The 21852-nt window shown below is 39.3% G+C and overlaps 1 protein-coding gene across 3 annotated transcripts in view; it reads right to left on the bottom strand.

Moving 5' to 3' along the window:
• Window positions 1-1019: 1019 nt before the first annotated feature.
• The window catches only part of LOC102847706 (leucine-rich repeat-containing G-protein coupled receptor 5-like), a 224564-nt gene continuing 203731 nt past the window's right edge, over window positions 1020-21852 (bottom strand). For all 3 annotated transcript variants that reach the window (XM_006886088.1, XM_006886089.1, XM_006886090.1), the window contains 9 exons: window positions 16755-16823; window positions 16552-16623; window positions 13353-13418; window positions 12290-12361; window positions 10780-10851; window positions 9827-9952; window positions 8503-8648; window positions 5863-5946; window positions 1020-2192 (listed from right to left, as the gene is read on the bottom strand). In XM_006886088.1, the coding sequence (XP_006886150.1) occupies window positions 1105-2192; window positions 5863-5946; window positions 8503-8648; window positions 9827-9952; window positions 10780-10851; window positions 12290-12361; window positions 13353-13418; window positions 16552-16623; window positions 16755-16823 (1795 nt within the window). In that variant the 3' untranslated portion in view covers window positions 1020-1104. The remainder of the gene's footprint in view (window positions 2193-5862; window positions 5947-8502; window positions 8649-9826; window positions 9953-10779; window positions 10852-12289; window positions 12362-13352; window positions 13419-16551; window positions 16624-16754; window positions 16824-21852) is intronic.

The raw sequence follows: 21852 nt of genomic DNA, 5'->3' as shown, positions 1-21852 counted from the left end.
AAGTGACATCAATAAGTTTATATCATTTCTTCATTAGCCCCTTAGCTTAAAAAGTATATTAGTTTGAATCAGCAGATGAAACCTGAAAAATGTGTACTCTTGAAAAACCAAATAAAACGAAGCAAACCCCAGATTGCTTTCCATTTCTCCCTAGCCATGTCCATTGCCGGCAATGGATTTTTCTGTTGAGCTCTGGGCACAAGGCAAAATTCATCTGTATGTGGCTGCTTTCATGGTAATTTAAGAATTTCTTTTTTATTTCAAAAATATCTGTAAGCAAGTTTTATGCTACTGTATTGAGAGTGGAAACTTCTAGTCCTGATACACAATCCTCCACATTCTATCACTAGTCTACCTGTGTGTGAGTGAATGCCTTTCACTACTCATCCAAGACTACTGGTGATCTGAATGAAAACAAAGAAAACAAAAACCCATTTCACTGTGATTGAGTCACAGAGCAGAATTGCTTCAGAAGGTTTCTAAACCTATAATCTTTATGGAAAAAGACTGACATATCTTTCTCCCTCAGAATTGCCAATGGGCTCAAACTGGTGTCTTTTTTTTGGTTAGTCTTTTAAGCCAAGTTCTTGACCATCTTGCCACCAGTGCTCCCTGAGGAAAGGCAAAGAAAGAGGACAGAGCTCCACTTACTTAGTCTTGAAATCCTCTAGGTCACAGTCTTTACTTAGTAAGACAGGCTATTTAAAATCTCTCCTAAGAAGAGGTTGGATTTAAATAGACCCATTTTTGTGTGGAATTGAAAATCACCAGACTGATGGGTATAAAGAGGAGTCATTTACTGATCTTCATTGATGGGTAACTTTTTAAAAAAGCACATTTCAATCTACCTTTTTGATCTGGGTTCACCTAAATAGTACGAGTGGTACATGTTTTTGTTTACCTCATTATGTGAGCAGCGTTTAGACTTATCTCACTCTCAAACCTCAATAGGTCGTCAGCTGTCTCACACCAAGAGATTTTATAACTATTATTATTGCTAATATTAAGTTAAAGTTCAATTCTTCTTCGCTATTGCTCCTGGTGTACTCAATCTCACATTCTGAGGGTTTTCATTTTTTATACCTTTTTCCTCTCTCATCTTAATTAGAGACATGGGACAAATGCCACTGATGAGAGATGACAGCTTTCAGTCATTGGGTAAGCTGGCGAAGACATGGAATGAGATGGCAGGTCATAGGCTATGCTGGCGCTGGTAAAAGTTACCAAGGCTTGGGTTGAATCACAGGACTGCTTTTCGACATCATCAGAGTTAATGGACATGAGGCTTGGGTGTTTTGATCTTGTCCATAAGTGGGTTTGTTTTCCCAGACTCCCCAGATCCTCCTTAAAATGTGGATTGAAGAGGATGTAGAGAAGGGGATTGAGACAGGCGGGAAGTGGGACAATCACCAGAAGGATAAACTTAATCACTTCAGGACTGACAAATGTGAGGTTTAGTAAAGAGGAGAAGGACAGGAAGGCCACAGGGCAGTAAAGGATGCAGTTGGTGAAGAGCAACAGAGCAACGTGCTTCACCATCGAACAGTCCCAAATATTCTCCAAGTCTCTCTTTTCCAAATTGCAGTAGAGTTTAGTGTAGACAACCGTCATCACGAGGAAGCAAAGGGAGTTGAGTAAAACCAGAGCGACCATGTAGCCGGTGGTGTTGGGTTCCCCAAAGGGCAGGGGCAGGCAGAGTGGGGAGGCACTGTACTCACTGCCACCCAGCAGGGGCACTGTGGCAATGCTCAGGGCCAGCATGGTGCAGAGCAAAATGATGACTTTTAGACTGGAGAAAGGAGGTTTGGTTTCAAATTTTGCAGAACACTTTACAGAGGAACCACGCTCCAGGGCTGCCAGCGTGAGCAGGAAAACAGATGATTCGGAAGCAAAAATGGACAGAAAACCGATGACTTGGCAACCGACCCCCTTCTCCCACCATGCACCATACTGTGCAAAGCTGCCAAAAGTGAATGCATCCACGCCAGCCAGCACAGCGCTGCTCACCCCCATGAGCATGTTCACCGCTGCTATCAACCCAATCAGCAGCTTTATGGAGGAGATATACACAGGGGATCTGAACACTGCTGAAGTCACCAAGGCATTGCATGTGAGTGCCAGCACTGCTACGGTCCACACTCCGATTCGGATCAGCCAGCTACCGAACAAGTGTTCACAGGGCTTGAAGGGACCTACAAGTCCGAGGAAGAAAAAGACCATATCAAAGAAGGGTTTATAAGTTTTGCCAAGTTAGAAAGGGCAATAATAGCCATGGTAACACACGATACCCACAAGACATTTTCTACTTGCTCAAAGAGCTGAGGGGTGAATACACCAGGGGCAAGTGTTTCTTCACTTGGACATGGATGATTGAAATTGCTTGGGTGAATTTCCCAAAATACAGTGTCAGGCCAAGTAAAAGCCATATCTTCTGAACTTTGCATTTTATTTTTTTATAGTCATAAAAAAATGTTCCATAGGTAGAGAAAGATAACTCCAGACAAGTGTTTAGTGATATTAGAAAAGGAAACGAGGCAGTAAGGAGGTGAAAAATCTCATTATAGGTGAAGACATTTGATGCTTGGAAAAAAGGGAAAAACTAGTCATTGAAAAGAAATATCAGTCCTTTTCAATTAAAAAATATATATCCTAAGTGCCAATTACTGAAGAGTGGATTCTGACCAGGGCTTTAAATTCTTTTGTTCCCATTTGAGTCCTTGCTGAAAATGTGCATTTTCATCCCAGACACACTAAACCAGAATCCATAATTTACTAACTTCCTCAGGTGATTCTTATATACCCCTAGATGATTCTAATACAGGTAGCCACCTGGGATCTTGTTGAAATGGAGAATCTATTTTGGTATGTTTGGATTGGAAATGCAAATTCTAAAGAGGATTACAATTGGAATGCACTGGTTAAAAACACCAATTCTAACTCATGGTGACTCTACATGATTACATAATAGAACTGCTCTGTATGATTTTCTTTTCCTTTTTTTTGTAATCTTTTTATTTTTCCTTGTTGTTGTATACTGTTGGATCAGATCTGACTGGCACAGGAGGAGATTGCCCGAGTGTGATTTTCTTGGCTGTTATCTCTATGGAAGCAAATCAACACATCCTTCTTCCACAGTGCTACTGAAAACACTGGAAACAAAGGTTGGGTTCAAACAACCAACCTGCATGTTTGTGGTGGTTGTTGCTGCTGTTATGTGCTATTGGGTCGCCTGTGACTCATAACAGCCCTATGTACAACAGCCCTAAATCCTGCTCTATCCTGTGCCAATCTTATTGTCTCTGACACACCTACTCTCATTACCCCAGTCACTGAATCAATCCATCTCATTGAGGGTCTTCCTCTCCTGCACTGTTCCTTCATTCTCCCAAGCATGATGTCCCTCTCCAAGGACTGGTCCTTCCTTGCAACATGTCCGAAGTATGTCAGATGAAGCTTCAGAATCCTTGCCTCCAAGGAGCAGCCTGGTTTCATCCTCTTCTTCAGGACAAACCTATTCATTCTCTTAGCTTTCCATGGTATATTCAATACTCTTCTCCAACACCTCAGCTCAAAGGCATCAATTATGTTGGTAGTCAAGTGCAAACTGATAAGAATACCAATGGACCTTCAAGACTTCCCTCAACTAGCTATCTTCTTATTACTTGTCTCATCCAACTTCTGAGAGGGGGATAAGCAATTTCAATGATCTTTATATCTACATTTCAGTGACAGAAATGACATCTATCATATTCAAACTAAATATCTTTATTTATTGGTACAAATCACTATTTGAATTCATCAAATGGGTATTTATGTAGAAGACCTCAAATAAGTCAGTTTCAAAAATCAATGATGATACAAAGCCAGACTATCATATATTGTTGTTGTTGTTATGTGCCGTCGAGTTGCTTGCGATTCATAGCGACCCTATGTACAACAGCCCTAAACTCCGCTCTGTCCTGTGCCAATCATACTGTCTCTGACACTCCCATCCCGATTATCCCAGTCACTGAATCAATCCACCTCAGAGAGGGCCTTCCCCTCCTACGCTGTCCCTTCACCCTCCCAAGCATGATGTCCTTCTCCAAAGACCGGTCTCTCCTCACAACGTGTCCAAAGTATGTTAGACGGAGCCTCAGAATCCTTGCCTCCAAGGAGCCACCCGGTTTAGCCCTTTCCAGGATGAATCTGTTTGTTTTCCTAGCAGTCCATGGTATTCTCAATACTCTTATCCAGCACCACAGCTCAAAGGCATCAATTCTCCTATCCTCCTTGGTCATTGTTCAACTCTCTGATGCATAACACGTGATTGTGAAGACCGTGGCCTGTATCAAACGCACCTTAGTCTCCAGAGAGACACCATTGATCTTCAGTACTTTGGAGAGGTCCCCAACAGCAGACTTTCCCATGGCAATGCGCCTTTTAATCTCCTGGCTATTGGTGCCAAGAGTGTTGACTGTGGAGTCAAGCAAACTAAAGCTGTGTACAATCTCAATCGCTTCACCATCCATCCTGATGCTGCCAACTGGTCCAGTGGTGAGAATCTTTGTCTTCTTGACATTGAGCCTCATTCCATATTGTAGGCTGCAGTCCTTGACCCTCTGCAGCAGGTGCTTCAGGTCCTCTTCAGTTTCAGCAAGCAGGGTGTGTCATCTGCATAACATAGATTGTTGATAGATCTTCCACCAATCTTGACCCCACATTTCTCTTCATAGAGCCCAGCCTCCTGGATAATCTGTTCTGCATATAGGTTGAAAAGATATGGAGATAGGATGCATCCCTGGCATACGCCCTTCCCAATTTTGAACCATGCAGTGTTCCCTTGCTCTGTTCTGATGACTGCCTCCTGGTCCAAGTATAGGTTTTGCATTAGCACGATCAAGTGTTCTGGGATTCCCATTCTTCTCAGAGTCAGCCACAGTTTGTTATGATCCACACAGTCAAATGCCTTTGCATAGTCAATGAAACACAGATAGACATTCCTCTGGTATTCTCTGCTTTCAGCTAAGATCCATCTAACATCAGCTACAATATCCCTAGTACCATGACCCCTTCTAAACCTAGCCTGGACTTCGGGTAGTTCTCTGCTGATGTGCTGTTCAGTCAGTCGTTTTTTGATAGTCTTCAGTAGAATCTTGCTTGCATGTGAAATCAGTGAAATTGTCCTATAGTTTCCATACTCTGTTGGGTCACCTTTCTTTGGGATAGGAACAAATATAGATCTCTTCCAGTCAGTTGGCCAAGTGGTTGTTCTCCAGATTTCTTACTTCAGGCTAATTTGCCAATAATTTCACAAATGTTACATACATTTTAACTGTCTCTTTATTTTTTTGTTCTCATTGACCTAAATGAAATATTTCCTACAAAAATCCTTCTTAAGAATGAAAATATCTAGGGAAAGGGTATTTCTGTTTACAATCCACTGTGAATTGATGCTTTTGAATTGTGGTGGTAGTAAAGAATATTGAAAAGAACATGGATTACAAAAAGAACAAGCACATTTCCATGGGAAGATGAGCGGAGTGGGTCCTCCTCAGAAGCAAGGTTGGTGAGACTGCATCTCGTCAGGAGGGTGAAGAACATGGTTCTTGGAAAAGTAGAGAGGCTCTGTGAAGGAAAGACTCAAAGACATGGACGAACACAATTGTCTTAAGCACTGTGGAAATGATGAGGATGGTGCAGGACCAGGTGGAATCTTGTTCTGTTGTATGCAGGGCCACTATAACTTAGAGGCAACTCAACAGTATCTAACACCACCACCACAGTGGAGGGACACCACTGAGCCACAGCGGTGGTCCAGATTTGTTTTAATGTGTTGATGCCCTGGAGTACATGAAGAGGCAGATTTGATGCTTTTCCTACCTGCGGGGGGTGAGCACTGCACTGAATGAAGGGCTTTCAAGTCTTCCTCAAAGTCAAACAAGAAGTCTTCTAGGTCACGCTCATCTGCAGGAATGAGAAGTGTTGAAATGGTTAGTTCTTTCTTTTTGGAGAGAATAAATTCCAAGGCAGAGAGGCCTGGGTTTGCCCTTGAGACCTGAACTGCCTGTCATAAAGAGAAGTAAAGGCCAGACAGCTCACTTTTCCAGTGGGCTCTGGCTCGCTTGAAAGTCTATTACACGGTTACCTTTGGCTGATTTACTCCCACTATCCTGAGGCATTCTATTTTGGCAGAACGACAATGAAGGAGAGTGTTGTCAGACTCCAGGTCATCACATCTACGCTTTCTCATTCTGTTTCTTGCTCCTTGGAGCTTACAATAGCCAAAATGGGACTGACTGAAATGAGAGTTTGTAGGCTTTTCCATACAATAGAGAAAATACTTTATCCCATTTTCTGACACTAACTTGCCAAGCATTTTTGGTTGTGTTTTCTGAGCATAAGAAAGAGAATCTGATGAGGTGAGCACCGGTCTTTTCTGTGGAATTCTGCATAATAGAGGACAAAAATATAATGACTAACTTTAACAAATAACTGTAGCTATGACAGAGGACAAATACAGTAACTAACTGATGGTGCATTGGTTAGCTATCAAAAGTCTGGCAGTTTCATGATCTAACATACTTTCCCTAAGATTCTCATTTAATTGCTCTAGTGTGGGTCTTGTGTATCAGTATTTTATAAAAATTTTCATATGATTCTAATTTGTGACCTGAGGCTGAGGATCGTGGTTCTTAAAATTTAAGGTCCATGAAGATCTCTGATGTTCACTGTACATCCATCAAAGCCAAGAACATTGTCTGGCATTTACTCATTGTCATCAAGTCAACACTGACTCATAATTGAAACTCTAATGGACTTCAGAGGCTGCAAACAGCATGGGAGGAGATTATTTGTGTTTCTCCCATGGAGTGGCTGGAAGACTTGAACCGCCAGAGAGGTGTGGGCTTTGGTAGCAGCCCAGCACTCTATGTGGCACCAGAGGGGGTGGGTAATCAATTTGTTTGTTGTGAGCAATACAGTAGAAGTAATGCATGAAAGAAGAATAAAAACTAAATTGAGAACAAAAGCAACATCTTGTGCTATGGCCTAAAACAAAAAAGCCAAGGACCAAAATGTCAGCTCTTTAAACTAGTCTTAGGCTATCTGTAAATAGACTAAACCACATTTGCTTGGAAACTGACAAATTATTACAGCCCAGAGGATGAAAAGCGAGTCTGTTTAGACACTGTGTGAACTTGCAATGTTGGCAAGGAAAGGAAGTGGGGCGGGGGGCTTGCGAAAGCGTTTCTTCATTACCACAGGTGTGGTTTGAGGTGCATTGCCTTCTATTTAAGTCATGTCTTCAAGGAAAGCCAAGTGCCTTACAGACATTATCTCATTTCACCTTCCTGACAGATGCCTCTGTGGGGGTTAAGAGGGGAGAATGTTTTCTAATTTGTTGGAAAAGAAGTTGGATTCATAAGCCCATATGCTGAAACAGGGAGTCATTTAAAATGCCTACATCTTCCACTATCCCAGGCATTAAGAATAAAAAAATGAGATTTATCTTCTGTAGAAGAAGGTTCAGAAACCTGTTTAAAAATTGTATCCACTGGAATGTGGCTCTTTTAAAAGTATGTTTGTGGTTGGGATTGTTAGGTGCCATCAAGTCAACTACAACTCGTAGCGATCTATGAACAAGGGATCTGAACCTTGCCTTATCTTTTACCATCCTCATAATGCCCACTATCCTTGTGCCCATTGTTACAGCCACTGTGTCAGTCTATCTCACTGAGAGTCTTCTCTTTCACTGACCCTCTATGTTTTCCAGCATGATGTCTTATTCAAATTACTGGTTCCTTTACACAACATGCACTAAGTATTTGATATAAAATCAAACTCTCATTGCCATCCAGTCAGAGCTACTCGTAGCTGACTATCCTGTGGATTTTTGGAGGCTCTAAGTCATATGGGAGGAGATTCCCTATGTGTCTCCTATAAGGCAACTAGTGGACTTGAACTACTTGCCTTTGGGTTAGTAGAGAGACTCCTTACCCACTAAGCCAATAGAGCTCCCTTGCACTAAGTATTCGAGAGAAAGGTTTACTATCTTTGCTTCTAAGAAGCACTTCAGTTGTACTTCACTTCCTTCAAGACAGATTTGTTCTTTCGGCAATCCATGGCAAATTAAATACTCTTCTCTGACACCACAATTCAAAGATATATGTTGTACTTTGATCTTCTTTACTCATTGCTCAATTTTCAGATGCATAGGAAGCAACTGAAAATACCATAGCGTCATCTTTAAATGGACATCCTTGCTCTTTAACACTTGAAAGAGATCCTTGATTGGCCCAACATAAAGAAATGGGTCATTTAAAAAATAGGAATTTTTAGAACTCAAAAAAACATTTTAAAATTAATTTCTGAGGGCGCTTTCTCATTCTCTGGGAGTCTTTTAAAATATAGGACTAATACTGAGCTTGCTGGGTGGTTTGTCTGAGGTTAAGATGACTGATTTGTTGACTTTTTAAGACCTTTTCAGTTACAAGTCTATTACCGCAACACAGGAGCTCTTACCTTGAACATGAAACAACCCAGCATCTTTCTTATGAAGATCTTCAAGAGTGCTGTTGTCACCTTTAGTCCATTGATTAGAAATTTTATAGACATTCTCACATACTCCAAATGCACAGCACTGGTAAGCATATGGCATTTCTATAACCCTTTAAAGGAGCAAAACAAAAAAAAAGAGAACACATTTAAGGAAATGGGTCATCAAATAGAATGTTCATTTACTCTGATTATTTCTACCTGTAGCCTAAGTAAGATAAGTTACATGCATAAAGTTATTTATTATTATGCTAGTCAGAATAGCAGAGTAATGACAAATGACTGTCATAAGGTATTGATAATTGTTAAAGCTATAGGATGTGTATGTTTGTTCCCCTTCTATTCTTTTATATGTTTTAAAGTTTATTCAGCAAAAAAGGTTCAAACATAATTGCTAGGAGGGAGCTCTGGTGGCCTAGTGGCAAGACACTGCGCTGCAATCCCAAAGACATATGATTTGAATACACCAGACGCTCTGCTGGAGAAGGGGGGCAATCTCCTCCTGTACTACTGGATCCAATTCGATGGTACACACACACACACACACACACACACACGAAAATAAATGTAACTGCTAGAACTGCTAGGAACATCAAAGAAACATCGGAAGTGCTTATGAGACAATTTCAAGCATACATACACTGTACACATTGTGATTCTACCAATTAAAGCTACACTGAAATAAGTCTGGAATGAAATAGTATACAAAAGTGGTTCAGGGAGGCATTTCAAGATTTCCCCCTCACTTCGCTTATGCTTTCCAAACTCTCTTCTAAGGTTTTATTTCTTTCATGGCTTTAAAAGTACATAGACAGTATTCTGACTTTTTAAGAATAAACCTGTAATCTTTCAAGGGAATTCTTTATCTATAATAAGCATAACAGGTTTCAAAGAGCATTACTTCCTCAAACAATATCAACTTAGTACATGTTATTAGAACATAGACACCAGCTATATGAATTAGAAATTGCAAACAGGAGTACAATAATGTTATAATGTTATTTGATTACATGCTCTAGTTTATATCCTATGGATCAATGGTTTTCAAACTCTTTCCATGAACTCTGTGATTCCGGGAGGCATCGTAGAGTAAGAAAGGAAATGTGGTCAGGAAGACACATTCTCCCACTTCAGGGCTTGTCCTAACAATGCCCCAGGGGTGGGGGACTTGAGGGCACGAAATGCAATTCAAAAGGCTTCCATGACCTCATAAATTTAGAAAACCACTATAACACGTCTATTATTTCACATGACCACAAATGTATCTTATTAGTTTTAATGACAAACTCACTTGAGTTCTGGAAAGTTTTCAGATGATATCAAGCTCTGTAAGGCATGATTTCCTGTTAATTTTAAGTGAGTTAAACCATGTAACTCAGTTACAGGAAAAGACGACAGGCGGTTGGACGATAGGTCCCTGCAAAACATCAAACAACAATTGGCTTTTAGTCTGTGTTAGCAGAAAACATTTAGTTTCAAAAAAGCAACCTAATGATGATTAAGCTGGTCAATAAAAACGTCTAAGCAGGGTCCTTACTCTTAATGGTAAGCATAGCCATCTTGGTTTTAGCTCCTGATAACTTTTCTATTTGCAATAGATATGAATGATCAGTTTAGTTGCACTCAGATGATGATTTTGATATTCACCTTCTTTAGCAGAGTGGGGATATCTAAAATCAAGTGGAAGGTAATGTTTTGGTTAGAAAAGCAGTGTGGCTTTTAGGCTGAGGTGGGGGAGTGTGTATGGGAAAGAGACAGAAGATTAGATTCCTTCTTTCTCTCTTTAATTTTTCTGAGTGGCCAGCCTCTTCTGGTTCTATTAGATGAAAGAGAAGAGAATAAAAGAGGGAAGAAAAAAGAAAAATTAAAAAGCAACAGGATGGTTTCTTTCCCAGTTAAGAGAGCAAATAATAAAATGAAAGCGCTCCAGAATGGAATTTGCATTTTATTCTAGTCTATTTGGTTACTCAGAAAAAAAAAAAAGGAAAAAGAAAAAAGGAAGATTTCACCAGAATAAGCAGAACCAGCTGTTACCAAGAACTTCAGTCATCCACTTACAGGCCCATATGGACTCTGAGGGACAGGAGAGCTCTAGCCTGGCTATTAGGAAGCACTAAGTGTGGAGGACCTTGAGACTCAGGCAATCTCTGTATGGTAGGCTTTACAGCAAAACCCACGTTTTTATTAACTAGAGGGTCCCTAGTTATTAAAAGACATGCTTTAAATAAGTAATGAAGTACTTACAGTTTTATTAGAGATGACAAAGTAGAAAATGCACGTGGGCGAATCACAGCAATTTTGTTCCAAGCTAAATTTCTATTGGGGGAGAGAAAAGAGCAAATGTGAGTGTTATGTTAAAGCAACAGCAAAACACCAAACACCAAACACATGAAGTTTTGCCAAATGCCTCTATTTTTCTACCAAAATGTAATTTCTATTCAGAACAGGAATAATTAGATGACCAAATAAATAATTTTAGATAAAGGATTAATGGCATAAGGGAACCAAGAAGAGAGAACTTTAAATCATCTTTCCTGAAAGCAATCAAAGAGAAAAAGAAATCCTTAGGTGGGTATTTTATTTATTTATTTTTTTTATATTTTATTATTTGTGTGTGTGCGTGTACCGTCAAATCAGATCTGACTGGTACAGGAAGAGATTGTCCCTCCTTTCCCGGTAGAGCATCTGGTGGATTCGAACCGTGCTCTTCTGGGATTGCAGTGCAGCTTCTTGCCACTAGGCCACCAGAGCTCCCCTTTTAGGTGGGTATTTTAGACTTTACTTTTTTCTTGCAAAAGGTTTACCTTAACACAGTTATAAAATTTTATTGTTGAGTTTCTAAGATGAGTATGATGAGCAGGGGAGTGGGAAGAGAGGGATTTCTAAGGCTTTTCTTCTGACAAGCAAGTAAATTTTAAATTAGAAAAGGACCTTGGATGTGTAATGAAACTCAACAAGAATTTGGGTATCTCATCCACAGACAGCAGACCTTCAACACAAGGCACTTTCAAGAAACTTCCCAGTAGCTTCCAGACCTTAGTCTCTAGGGATATGAAGGTCACTTGTCATAACAGGTCAAAATAACAGAGGCCATTGTTACAACTAAGATAATGCTCTACATCCTACTTTGGTATGTAGCACCTGAAGTCTTAAAAACTTTTGAGCCACCATCTATGGTGCAGCTGTTGGTGTCCTTATTCACAACAAAGAAGAAAGAAAAACAAAGATTCCTAGAAACAATTAGTCTACAGGGTACCCTAATCTCCATGATCCTGAGACCACCAGTGTATACATATTGGAGTTTCTGTTTTAAATTCTTTAGGACATATATACATAGAAATGGAACTGCTTTTTAAGTACTCTAAGAAACATGTTGGAAAAGTTTGCTCAACCAGGAAACAGTAACAATGAAAAAAGTCAGGAGGAATTATGTGATCCTTGTGGGATCAATTGTATGCAAAATGATCCCTGCCAATTTCAGGTGGAGTCAGAACGTTCTGGAAGTGATTCAACAGCTTGGCCTCCTTCCTTGTTATCAAAGTTTCATGCCTGCTAATCAGTGGAAAGCATAACTGCAGATTTACTACTTTACTGTGTATTCTTGGAAATTATCAAAAGCAAACGGCTTCAATTTCCCTAGCAAACGCCCATGTGAAGGCCCGGCAATGTATGTGGTGAAAAGAATGTACCAGAAAAAGGCCCAAGAGATGAGGGAAGTGTTCAGTGTGGGGAAGGTGCTCTACATGGTACTCACAGAGCTCTGAGGCTAAGCAATTGCCGGAAAGTGTCAACTTTAATTTCATCGATTTCATTATGCCGGAGGTCTCTGAAATGAGAGAATTCCAATGATTCATTTCAAAGTTACGGGTTTCAAGATTTATAGTCTTCAGACAATGTTTAAAAAGGGGCTACCTGTCCTCAATCAAAGGAACCCATGAGGCATGACTATCAAGTGACTTTTGAAAAATTGGTTTTGCTTTAAAAAGAACATTGCAATTTATACACTTGAGAAAGTATTGCCTTTCTTTCCAAGCAGTTAGTTCCCTTGGGAGGATTTAAAACCATGTTCCAAACATGCCATCATTACTCAAATCACTTTGAGGATGCCTTTCCTAGCTGTGCCTTCTAAGCCTTCTGTGGATTCTTTGAGGGTCTTTAGAAGTGTCAATTTTTTTTAATGGCTCAAAGGCATTCAGAAAAATCAAACATGAAAGGATAGATGATTAATACAGTTTTGATCAAAACACAAGAATGAGTATAATGCAGGGAGGGTGATATTTTGCTCAAAAGGCAATTTTAAGATAGGAACCTCTAAATGCTTCACACAAAACAGCATCTTAAAGACAGAAATGGTGCCTCACGCTGAAGATTGCTGCTATGAAACATATTAAAAAATCCATAGCCCCTTTCTCTCATATTAAAAAACCCAAACCCTTATCGGATAAATAACTTTAGTTGTATATGTAGAAGAAGAAAACTTCCAAAGCCCAAATAAACATTATGACACCAAATTGGGGCAGAGTAGAGTGGGAGTTTGGGAAAAAGAAGCAATTGTATAATAAATGAAATGCTTTACGTCTAAAACAATGTAATGCACGGTAAAATAATATTATCGCTGTTTCCCAACTTTACAGTCACTCTACATAGTTTCATCTTGTGTAAGCAAGAAGGAAAAACATCAAGTGTCTCCCTAGTGAATTACAAGGTAAGGAAAACAACAACAACTACTACTACTACTACTACTACTACTACTACTACTACTACTACTTTAAAATGGGAATTTGGGCTAGACAATTTAGAGATTCTTACAGGCTTACATTTTCTGAAGTTTTTGGCAGACTGAAAAACTGGGTAAATCTTCCAGTCGGTTGTAAGACAAATCTCTGAAAAACAGAAGGGGCAGCATGGGGGGGGGGGGGGGGGTGGGAATCTGTTACAAATTAATCATAGAGAAACACGCTTTGCTTTCTCGTCCCCTCTGAGATGACATAGATCCCAAAGGCCTGCTTCTCCCTGTCTCCTTGCCACTGACAGGGAGCAGGTAGTCACAGGCATTATTGAATTAAGCAGTGGATTAAAATGTTTACTGAAATGTAAATGTTATACTTCTTTAATTGACTTAAATAATTTGCTTAATGAATTTATTTATATTTTGTTAGAGATGAGCTACAATGTTCTAGCTATTATCTTACTGAAATGAGTACAAATTAAATTAAATAATGGTGCCTCTGTCTCTAAGAGCTGCTATATCGCTACAGCTAAGAGAAATCATCTTTGCTAATCAACTAAAAAGAATCAAACAACAATTCAAAACATAGTGCACACTTTGAAATCAATCACTACAAGGAGGGGGGAAAATCTAAGGAAGGCTTCAGCCAAAACGCAACAAATTACAGAATAACAAAAACATCTGGACATATTTATAGTATAATATAACTAATCTAAAACAAGCCACGGTAATTTGCAGAAAGCTTAAAAAAAAGGAAACCAAACCTCAAACCAAACCTATTGCCATTGAGTTGATTCATAGAGACACATATTGCAGAGAAGAATTGCCCGTAGGATTGCCGAGGCTTTGAGACCTCATAGAAGCGGACTGCTAACATTTTTCTCTTATGGAGAAACTGGTGGGTTTGAACTGCTGACCCTGGAACTCCTGAGCACTATCCCATCAAGGTGACTTAAAAAAGCCTAACTTGTAGATAAAGTAAGATAGATGAAAAGAAATCTTGTCTTTTACAAATTATTGACTAAATCAGCTAACATATTTTCTTGCCTGATTCTAAATCTTAAAACTAGATCACTACAATGAAACTGAAAAATCCTTATTGTTTTCAGAGGCTCTGCAATAGTTTTATTCTTGTAATTAGTCACTTTATATTTATTGAATACATAGCATTTACAAAGGAATAAAGTTAATTTACTACATATAAATGGATTCAATAAAGCTATTTGGAAACATAAACTTGTAGTTTATACTAGAGGATTAAAAGACTGAAAACAAAACAAAACAAAATCATGTACATACACACATACATAGAAACAAATTTGTTTAACAAAATGGTTACGGACTTTTTGCAAAGTAGTGAATATAATAACACAGATAATTTTCAAACTTAATAGTACTTTGGTTTATTCATCCCCACAGGATGCACATGAAAAAATGATTCCTTGTGTACTTCTTAGTAGAAGGCACATAAAGCTTTTTGTATAAAGTATTGTTTTCTATCTGATTATTACTCTAGTCAGATAATGAGAAGCACTGTCATTGAGCTAAGTTCCAGGTCTGGTTTGAAGCGTTTGGTATGTAGTAACTCATTTAATCTTCACAAGGATCCCTGAGGGAAATGGTCATGTCTATTTTATAGATGGAGCAACTGAGTTTCGGGTGGATTGGAACTCAGAAGGCAAGTCCTAGAACCCTATCTATACAAATCATTTTGCCAGTCTCCGTGACATAGGCAGTCTTAGACTGGATGGCTTCCTGTTCATTGCGTGACTTGGTGAACATAAATGTAATGTAAATCCTGACTCTTATAGGATGTGAAGTCCTAGTCATGTACCTCAGTCAGTTTCCTAAGAAACAGAGATCGTATTACTTATCTAGGTATGCTAACCAGAATTCTAAGATGGCCCCGAAGATTTCCCTCACCTGGTATACATACTCTCCTCAGATATTCAATTCTATGTTTGACATGGTATTCGGCTACTTCTCAGAGCTTAATGATGAGAAGAGCAATAATTTCCTGTTTCTCAATTTTCCCACCTGGTTCTCTGTCTCAAGGAGTGAAGTGGGATGAAGAAGAGGAAGCCTGCTCTACATTCTTCTCTTGCAGACATGAATGACTAGGTCCAGCGCTACCACAACATTACCATTTGGTACAATTGTACATTCACCTCACTGAACTCCTGGAGTGTGAAGAGATTTGGAGATTAGGGATGGGGAAGGCAGAATGGCTGTCGTAAGCATTCCCATTCTTCCTTACAATATTTATAGTACTGTTAGTAGTTTTGTTGCTAGATAATACCTACAATGGAAGTACAGACCTGCCACAGGTCTCCACTGTATGAGGGCAGAGCCATGGTAAGACACTTATTAGCTGTCATTGAGTCAGTCCCCAAATCATTGGTGACCTCAGATACAACAGAATGAAATGGTCCCCTGTGCTGCACCATTCCCACGATCAGTTGCAAACTGGAACTTTGTGGTCTGTAGGATTTTCACTAGCTGATTTTCATCAGCAGATTGCTAAGCTTTCATTCCTAGGTCACCTTAGTCTGGAACCTGTTTAGCCTTACATCAACATACAGGCCACCACTGATGGGTGACTGATGATGGGTGCTGGTGGTGCATGAGGTGTACTACTTGGAATGGAACCTAAATCTCCCCATGGAAGGTAAAATTTTAATCACTGAATCAGTGTCCTCTATGGCAACATACTAAGGGTCCTAAAGCTCTATGATTCCTTGGAAAGTACTTTTACAATATAGGGGAAAGGCAGAGGGAAAAAAGCAAACAACCCCAAGTCAATAGAAATAACACATGCAAGCTGTTCAATCATTAGGTGAAACATTAGAATAGAGTGCACACAATGATACTGGAAGAATATTGGTTATCTATCTCAAGGTTAGTACGAGTTTGATGACTTAATTTTTTAATTTGGGCATCCATATTGGGTGGTTGGTCCATTATATTCTTTTGCTGTGCTACATATGGAATCAAGAAGGGGAAATGAATACATTTTGGCTCATTCATGTCCATTTTCTGAAAGGAAACATGTGCCAATTAAAATACTAATGGGACTTGGAAACAAAGGGTGTACATGACATTGTTGCCATGATGATGTCATAGAGTCACTTTCTTGGCCCTCAGGGGAAAAGGAGGCCTGACCTCTCTGAGACCTGTAAGGAAAGAACTTTCTCTTCTTCTAAAGGATTACTCAAATAATGCCTGCCATTTTACTCCCAAATGGAAGTTCCCTGTTTATACAACATTATTGCTTCACTGATACGCACAGCACTTGGAGATTAGGTAACTGATTGCAGACAGTTTCTGGAAGAGACGAGATCTGTGCTCCAGTTAAAGTCCTGTTGAAACATAAACCAGACATGATTCTTTTATTCAAGCATGACAGAGTGACATATTTTCATTTACTGAAGTTAAGACTGGACAGGCTCTTAGACAGTGAGCAAAGTCAAGAGCCCACTCAAGTACTTACAGACTCTCCAGGCTGGCAGTTCCAGTTAGATCAGGAAATTCAGTCATTTGTGAGGCACCATTCAAAGTCCTGGAAGAAAGAATACCTAAGAATTATTTGGGCCCTAAAAGTATAACTAACTCATTGCTGTTGAGTCAGAACTAACTCATAGCTGATTCTCCAGCTGGTTTTCAGAGGCTGTAAGTTATACAAGAAGAGACTACTCATATTTCTCTTCCTCAGAGCATCTGGTAGATTTGATCCCCTTGCCTTGTGGTGGGCAGTACAATTTCCCACCCCCTAGGCAACCAGAGCTCCCTTAAAAATATTATGAAGATCATAAAAAATAGAGGCAAATTTAGAAACCTACTTTAAGGTATAACTATAACCTCCATTGCACAAACAATAGAAAATAGAAGAAAAGGACATTCTAAAAAAATTAAAATTCTTATGTGGATCAAAAGATGCCTTCAAAAGAGTGAACTTAAAAATTGGGAAAAATATTTGGCAATGATATATGTGATTCTGGACTAATCTCTAAAATTGATAGGAAATTTTAACATCTAAACAAAAGAATAACAACACAGTTAATGGACAGAGGACATGAACAGATATTTCACCAAAGACAGTCAGGTGGCCAACAATCACATGTGGAAATATGCTCAGTTATTAGCCAGCAGAGAGACAATGGCAAAGTCCACCAAGACAGAAAACAACAAATTCTGACACAGATACGAAGAGACTGGGGCTGTCGCACATTGTTGATGGAACTGTAAAATGGTGTAACTATAGTGGAGAAAACTCTGGACCTCCTTCACACATTGGAAATAGAAATACCATTTTATCCAGAAACCTCTGTATTCTAAGGATATAATCCAAAGAAATAAGAGCTGCACCACAATCAGAACAATTCAGTTGTAAAATGGGCACAGGATATGAACAGACACTTCACCAAAGAAGACATTCATATGGCCAACAAGCACATGAAGAAATGTTCAAAATCCCGAGCTCTAAGAGAGATGCAAATCAAAACAACCATGAGATATTATCTCATCCCAGTAACAACAAATGCTGGTGAGGTTGTGGAGAAACTGGAACCCTTATTCACTCTTGGTGGGAGAGTGTAATGGTACAACCACTGTGGAAGGCAGTATGGTGCTTTCTCAAAAAGTTGCAAATAGAGATACCATTTGACCCGGCAATTCTACTACTGGGAATATACCCTAAAGAAACCAGACCTGCCACGCAAGCAGATATATGCAGCAGATATATGCACATCCATGTTTATTGTGGCTTTGTTCACAAAAGCAAAGAGCTGGAAACAACCCAAGTAGGTGCCCATCAAAAACCAAATGGATAGAGAAGCTTTGGTATATTCACACAATGGAATACTATTCTGCCTTGAAAAACAAGGAACTCATAAATTATTATACAAAATGGGTGATCCTGGTGGACATTATACTGAGTGAAATATTTCAGTCACAAAAAGACAAATATGGCATAATGCCACTGTTATAAAACAGGACTGACATAAGGGCTGGGGGGAAACGAAGAAGAGATGGATTAAATAATCTATATGCCATTGAAATAGACAAGGGAGAGAACTGTGTAAGAAGAATATATGATTAGGTATTATTGGCATGACAAGAGTCCAGAATAAGAGCTGCATAGTAAAGTGGTGTGGGGTGGGGAACTGTATAACGATGAAAGAACTTTTTTCCTCCAAAGAAAAAAGTGATCTGGAGGAAGGGGAGGCAGAGAGAAAAATGTGTAACAATGAATGACTGGAAACAAAGTTCTTTATAAACTTTCATTAAAATTTCAATTAAAAAAAGAAATAAGAGCTGAAACATGAACAGATATAGGGACACCTGAATGTGCTTATGTGAAACCTATACTTGGACCAGGAAGCAGTACTCAGAACAGAGCAAGGAAACACACTACATGTTTCAAAATCAGGAAGGGACTGTGTCAGGGATGAGTTTTATCTCTCTACCTCTTCAATCTATATGCAGAACATATCACTTGGGAAGCAGGGCTTTATGAGGAGGAATGTGGAATTAGGATTGGAGGAAGACTTATAAACAACCCATGTTATGCAGATAACACAACCTTGCTTGGTGAAATTAAGGAGGACCTGAAGTGCTTGCTGCAGAAGGTCAAGGACTGTAGTCGTCAATATGGATTTCATGAAACTCAACATCAAGAAGATGAAGATTCTCACCAGTGGGCCAATTAGCAGCACCATGATGGATGGAGAAGGGATTGAGGTTGTTAACAGTTATAGCTTAGTCATCTCCAACAGTCCTGGCACCAGCAGTTAGGAAATTAAAAGATGAATTGCATTAGGTAAATCTGCTGTCGGGGTTCTTTCCAGAGTACTGTGAAGCAACAGTGTCAGTCTAGAGACTAAGGTGCACCTGATCCAGGCCATGGTTTTTGCAATTACTTTCCATGCATTAGAGAGCTGGATAATGACTAAGGATGATAGAAGAAGAATTGATGCCTCTGAGTTGTGGTGCTGGAGAAGAGTCTCCAAAATACCATGAACCACCAAGGAAACAAATGGGTCTGTCTTGGAGAGAGTGAAACCAAGTTTCTTCTTGGAGGCTAGGATTTTGAAGCTCCACCTTACATACTTTGGGCATGTGGCCAGAGGGGACCGATCCTTGGAGAAGGACATAATTTTTGAAATGGTGGTGGGACAGTGCAGGAGAGGAAGACTCCAGAGAGATGGATTAATACAGTTACTAGGACAATGAGGTAGGTGTGTCAGAGTTAGTGAGACTGGGTCAGGACAGGGCAGGCTTTTGTACATAGGATCTATTGGACACAGGGTCACTATGAGTTTCAGGGAACAAGAACAACTCTGTCTCATATTCTTTGGGCATGTTGCCAGGAGGTAACAGTCATTGGAAAAGGACATCATGCTTGGCAGGGTGGAGGGTCAGCGCAGGAAAGGAAGACACTGGATGAAATGGATTGACACAGTGACTTGGGTAATGGGGATAAGCATGTTGAAGACAGTGAGATTGGCTCAAAATAGGGCAAAGTTCAAAGCTATTGTTCATAGGGTCACTATGAGTCACAGTCAACTCAACGGCACATAACGACAGTAACAACAATGTTCGTTGTTGCATTATTTATAATGCAAAGAGATGAGGAAAAAATCCAAGTGCCTATTTAATGAATTGTGTAATAAACTATAGTATGTACTCAATGGACTATTCAATATTAAAGAGTTAATTCAATATTAAAATTTAATATTGTATTAATTAATATTGTAAGTTAATTCAATAGTAACACTTATTTAATTAAAAATATTGAACTATTTAATTCGACATTAAAGAATAATGAAAATCTCACAAACCGTCACATATTGTGGATGAACCTGGAGCATGTTCTATTGATTCAAATAAGCCAGACACAACAGGACAAATACTGTATGCATTCACTATTATTAAAAAAAAAACCTAAGGAAAAGTGTACAAAAATAACAAAACATTCTTTAACAGTTACCAGAGCTAGGAGGGGATAAAAAGAGGAGGGAAAAGTAGTAATTAGGTAGTAGGCACATATTAATTTGAGTGAATAGAAAGATTATATGAAATAAGATATGATTAGTATGTGTGTGTGTGTGCTGATTGCCCTTGAGCCAAGCCTATAAATAAAAGAGCTGATGCCTTTCTACAACTATCATCGTTTAAGTTCATAGAGTTTCCAGGGGTATGCTGTTTAGGAAGTGGATGCCACTTTTACATCCAAATCTGTCTTAAACTAGGAGCTCCACCAAACACTATCCACCATAGGTAACTGTTATGTCATTTGACACCCCAATGGCCCAAAGTTCAGCATCACAGCAAACCCAAATTACCCCAGTACAGCAAAGTGACCTAAGAGTGTTGTACCACTTAGAAGAATGTTCCTCCAAAATACAATAACACTATAATAACTGACTTTTAAATACAAGGGCCCTCCACAAGGACTCTTGTATAAAACCCCACACAGAAAGGGCCCAAGGTTAATAGACAATAGACCCTTAACATACACAATTCTGTTGTTGGGTACTGTTGAGTAAGAAGACCCATAGTGACCTGAACCTTGTCCTATCCTGTAAGCAATCCTACATTACCAGTAATAACAGGCAACCAGATATGGACAAATGAAAGAAACTACAGTTATGATCATGTATGGGTAGGCAGATTAGAGTTCAACATAAGGTTCTACATGCAAAATTAATCATGTACATAGTAAAGCCAACAAAGAACAATACTACATAAACTGCAAACATAACCAAACACCCTGAGGGAATGAGTCTCTGATCACAGGGTTTTAGGATATAGTAATGAATGACCTTGATGCTAATTGGCATAATACAGTCTAGAAGGACAATCAATGTATTAAACCCTACTTCACTTAATAGAGACTGAGGACTTAAAAACCTGCTAGAATTTGAGGTACAATCATTGGTCTTTCTCTGGAATGAAGAACTGAAGAAAATGAAAGATATATGGAAACCATGAGTCCACAGCACCAGTGGACCTACTTCATGAATCCAAACTTCTATGACTCTGAGACCAGAAAAACTAGATGGTGCCAAACTATCTTGTTACTTTCTCTGAAAGGAATAACAACAGAAGGTCCTAGATAGGATGGGAGATAAATGTTGATCAAAATCACAGGAATAGCCAGGTTTACTTGTCTGATGGGGACTATCAGAATTTCAAAGATCAGAATCTTTGAGACTTATGGTCCTTAGCTATCCTTTGAGCCTGGAACTGAACTCAGTGGCACAATTTGCAACCATACAAATCTGTACATTACCAGTAATAACAGGCAAACAGATATGGGCAAGTGAAAGAAACTACAGTCATGATCATGCATGGGTTAGGCATCAGGGGAGGTAATCAGCACTTAGCATTCTCAACCACACAGGATCACAAAGGGCAGCATTAATGACAAAATTCAGAAGGTAGGAAGGATGGATGAGTGAATGAGAACAAGAACCTCAGAGAGATACTAGGAAGAGTGATGATTCAATGTGGGGACGTGGGGACTGTAACTAATGTCATAATACTATATATATATCTATATCTATCTATCTATCTATCTATCTATC

The sequence above is a fragment of the Elephantulus edwardii genome, unplaced genomic scaffold, assembly GCF_000299155.1.
Source record: "Elephantulus edwardii isolate Elephantulus edwardi_28Jun2011 unplaced genomic scaffold, EleEdw1.0 scaffold00047, whole genome shotgun sequence".
NCBI lineage: Eukaryota > Metazoa > Chordata > Mammalia > Macroscelidea > Macroscelididae > Elephantulus > Elephantulus edwardii.
This window is presented reverse-complemented; position numbering and strand designations above follow the sequence as displayed.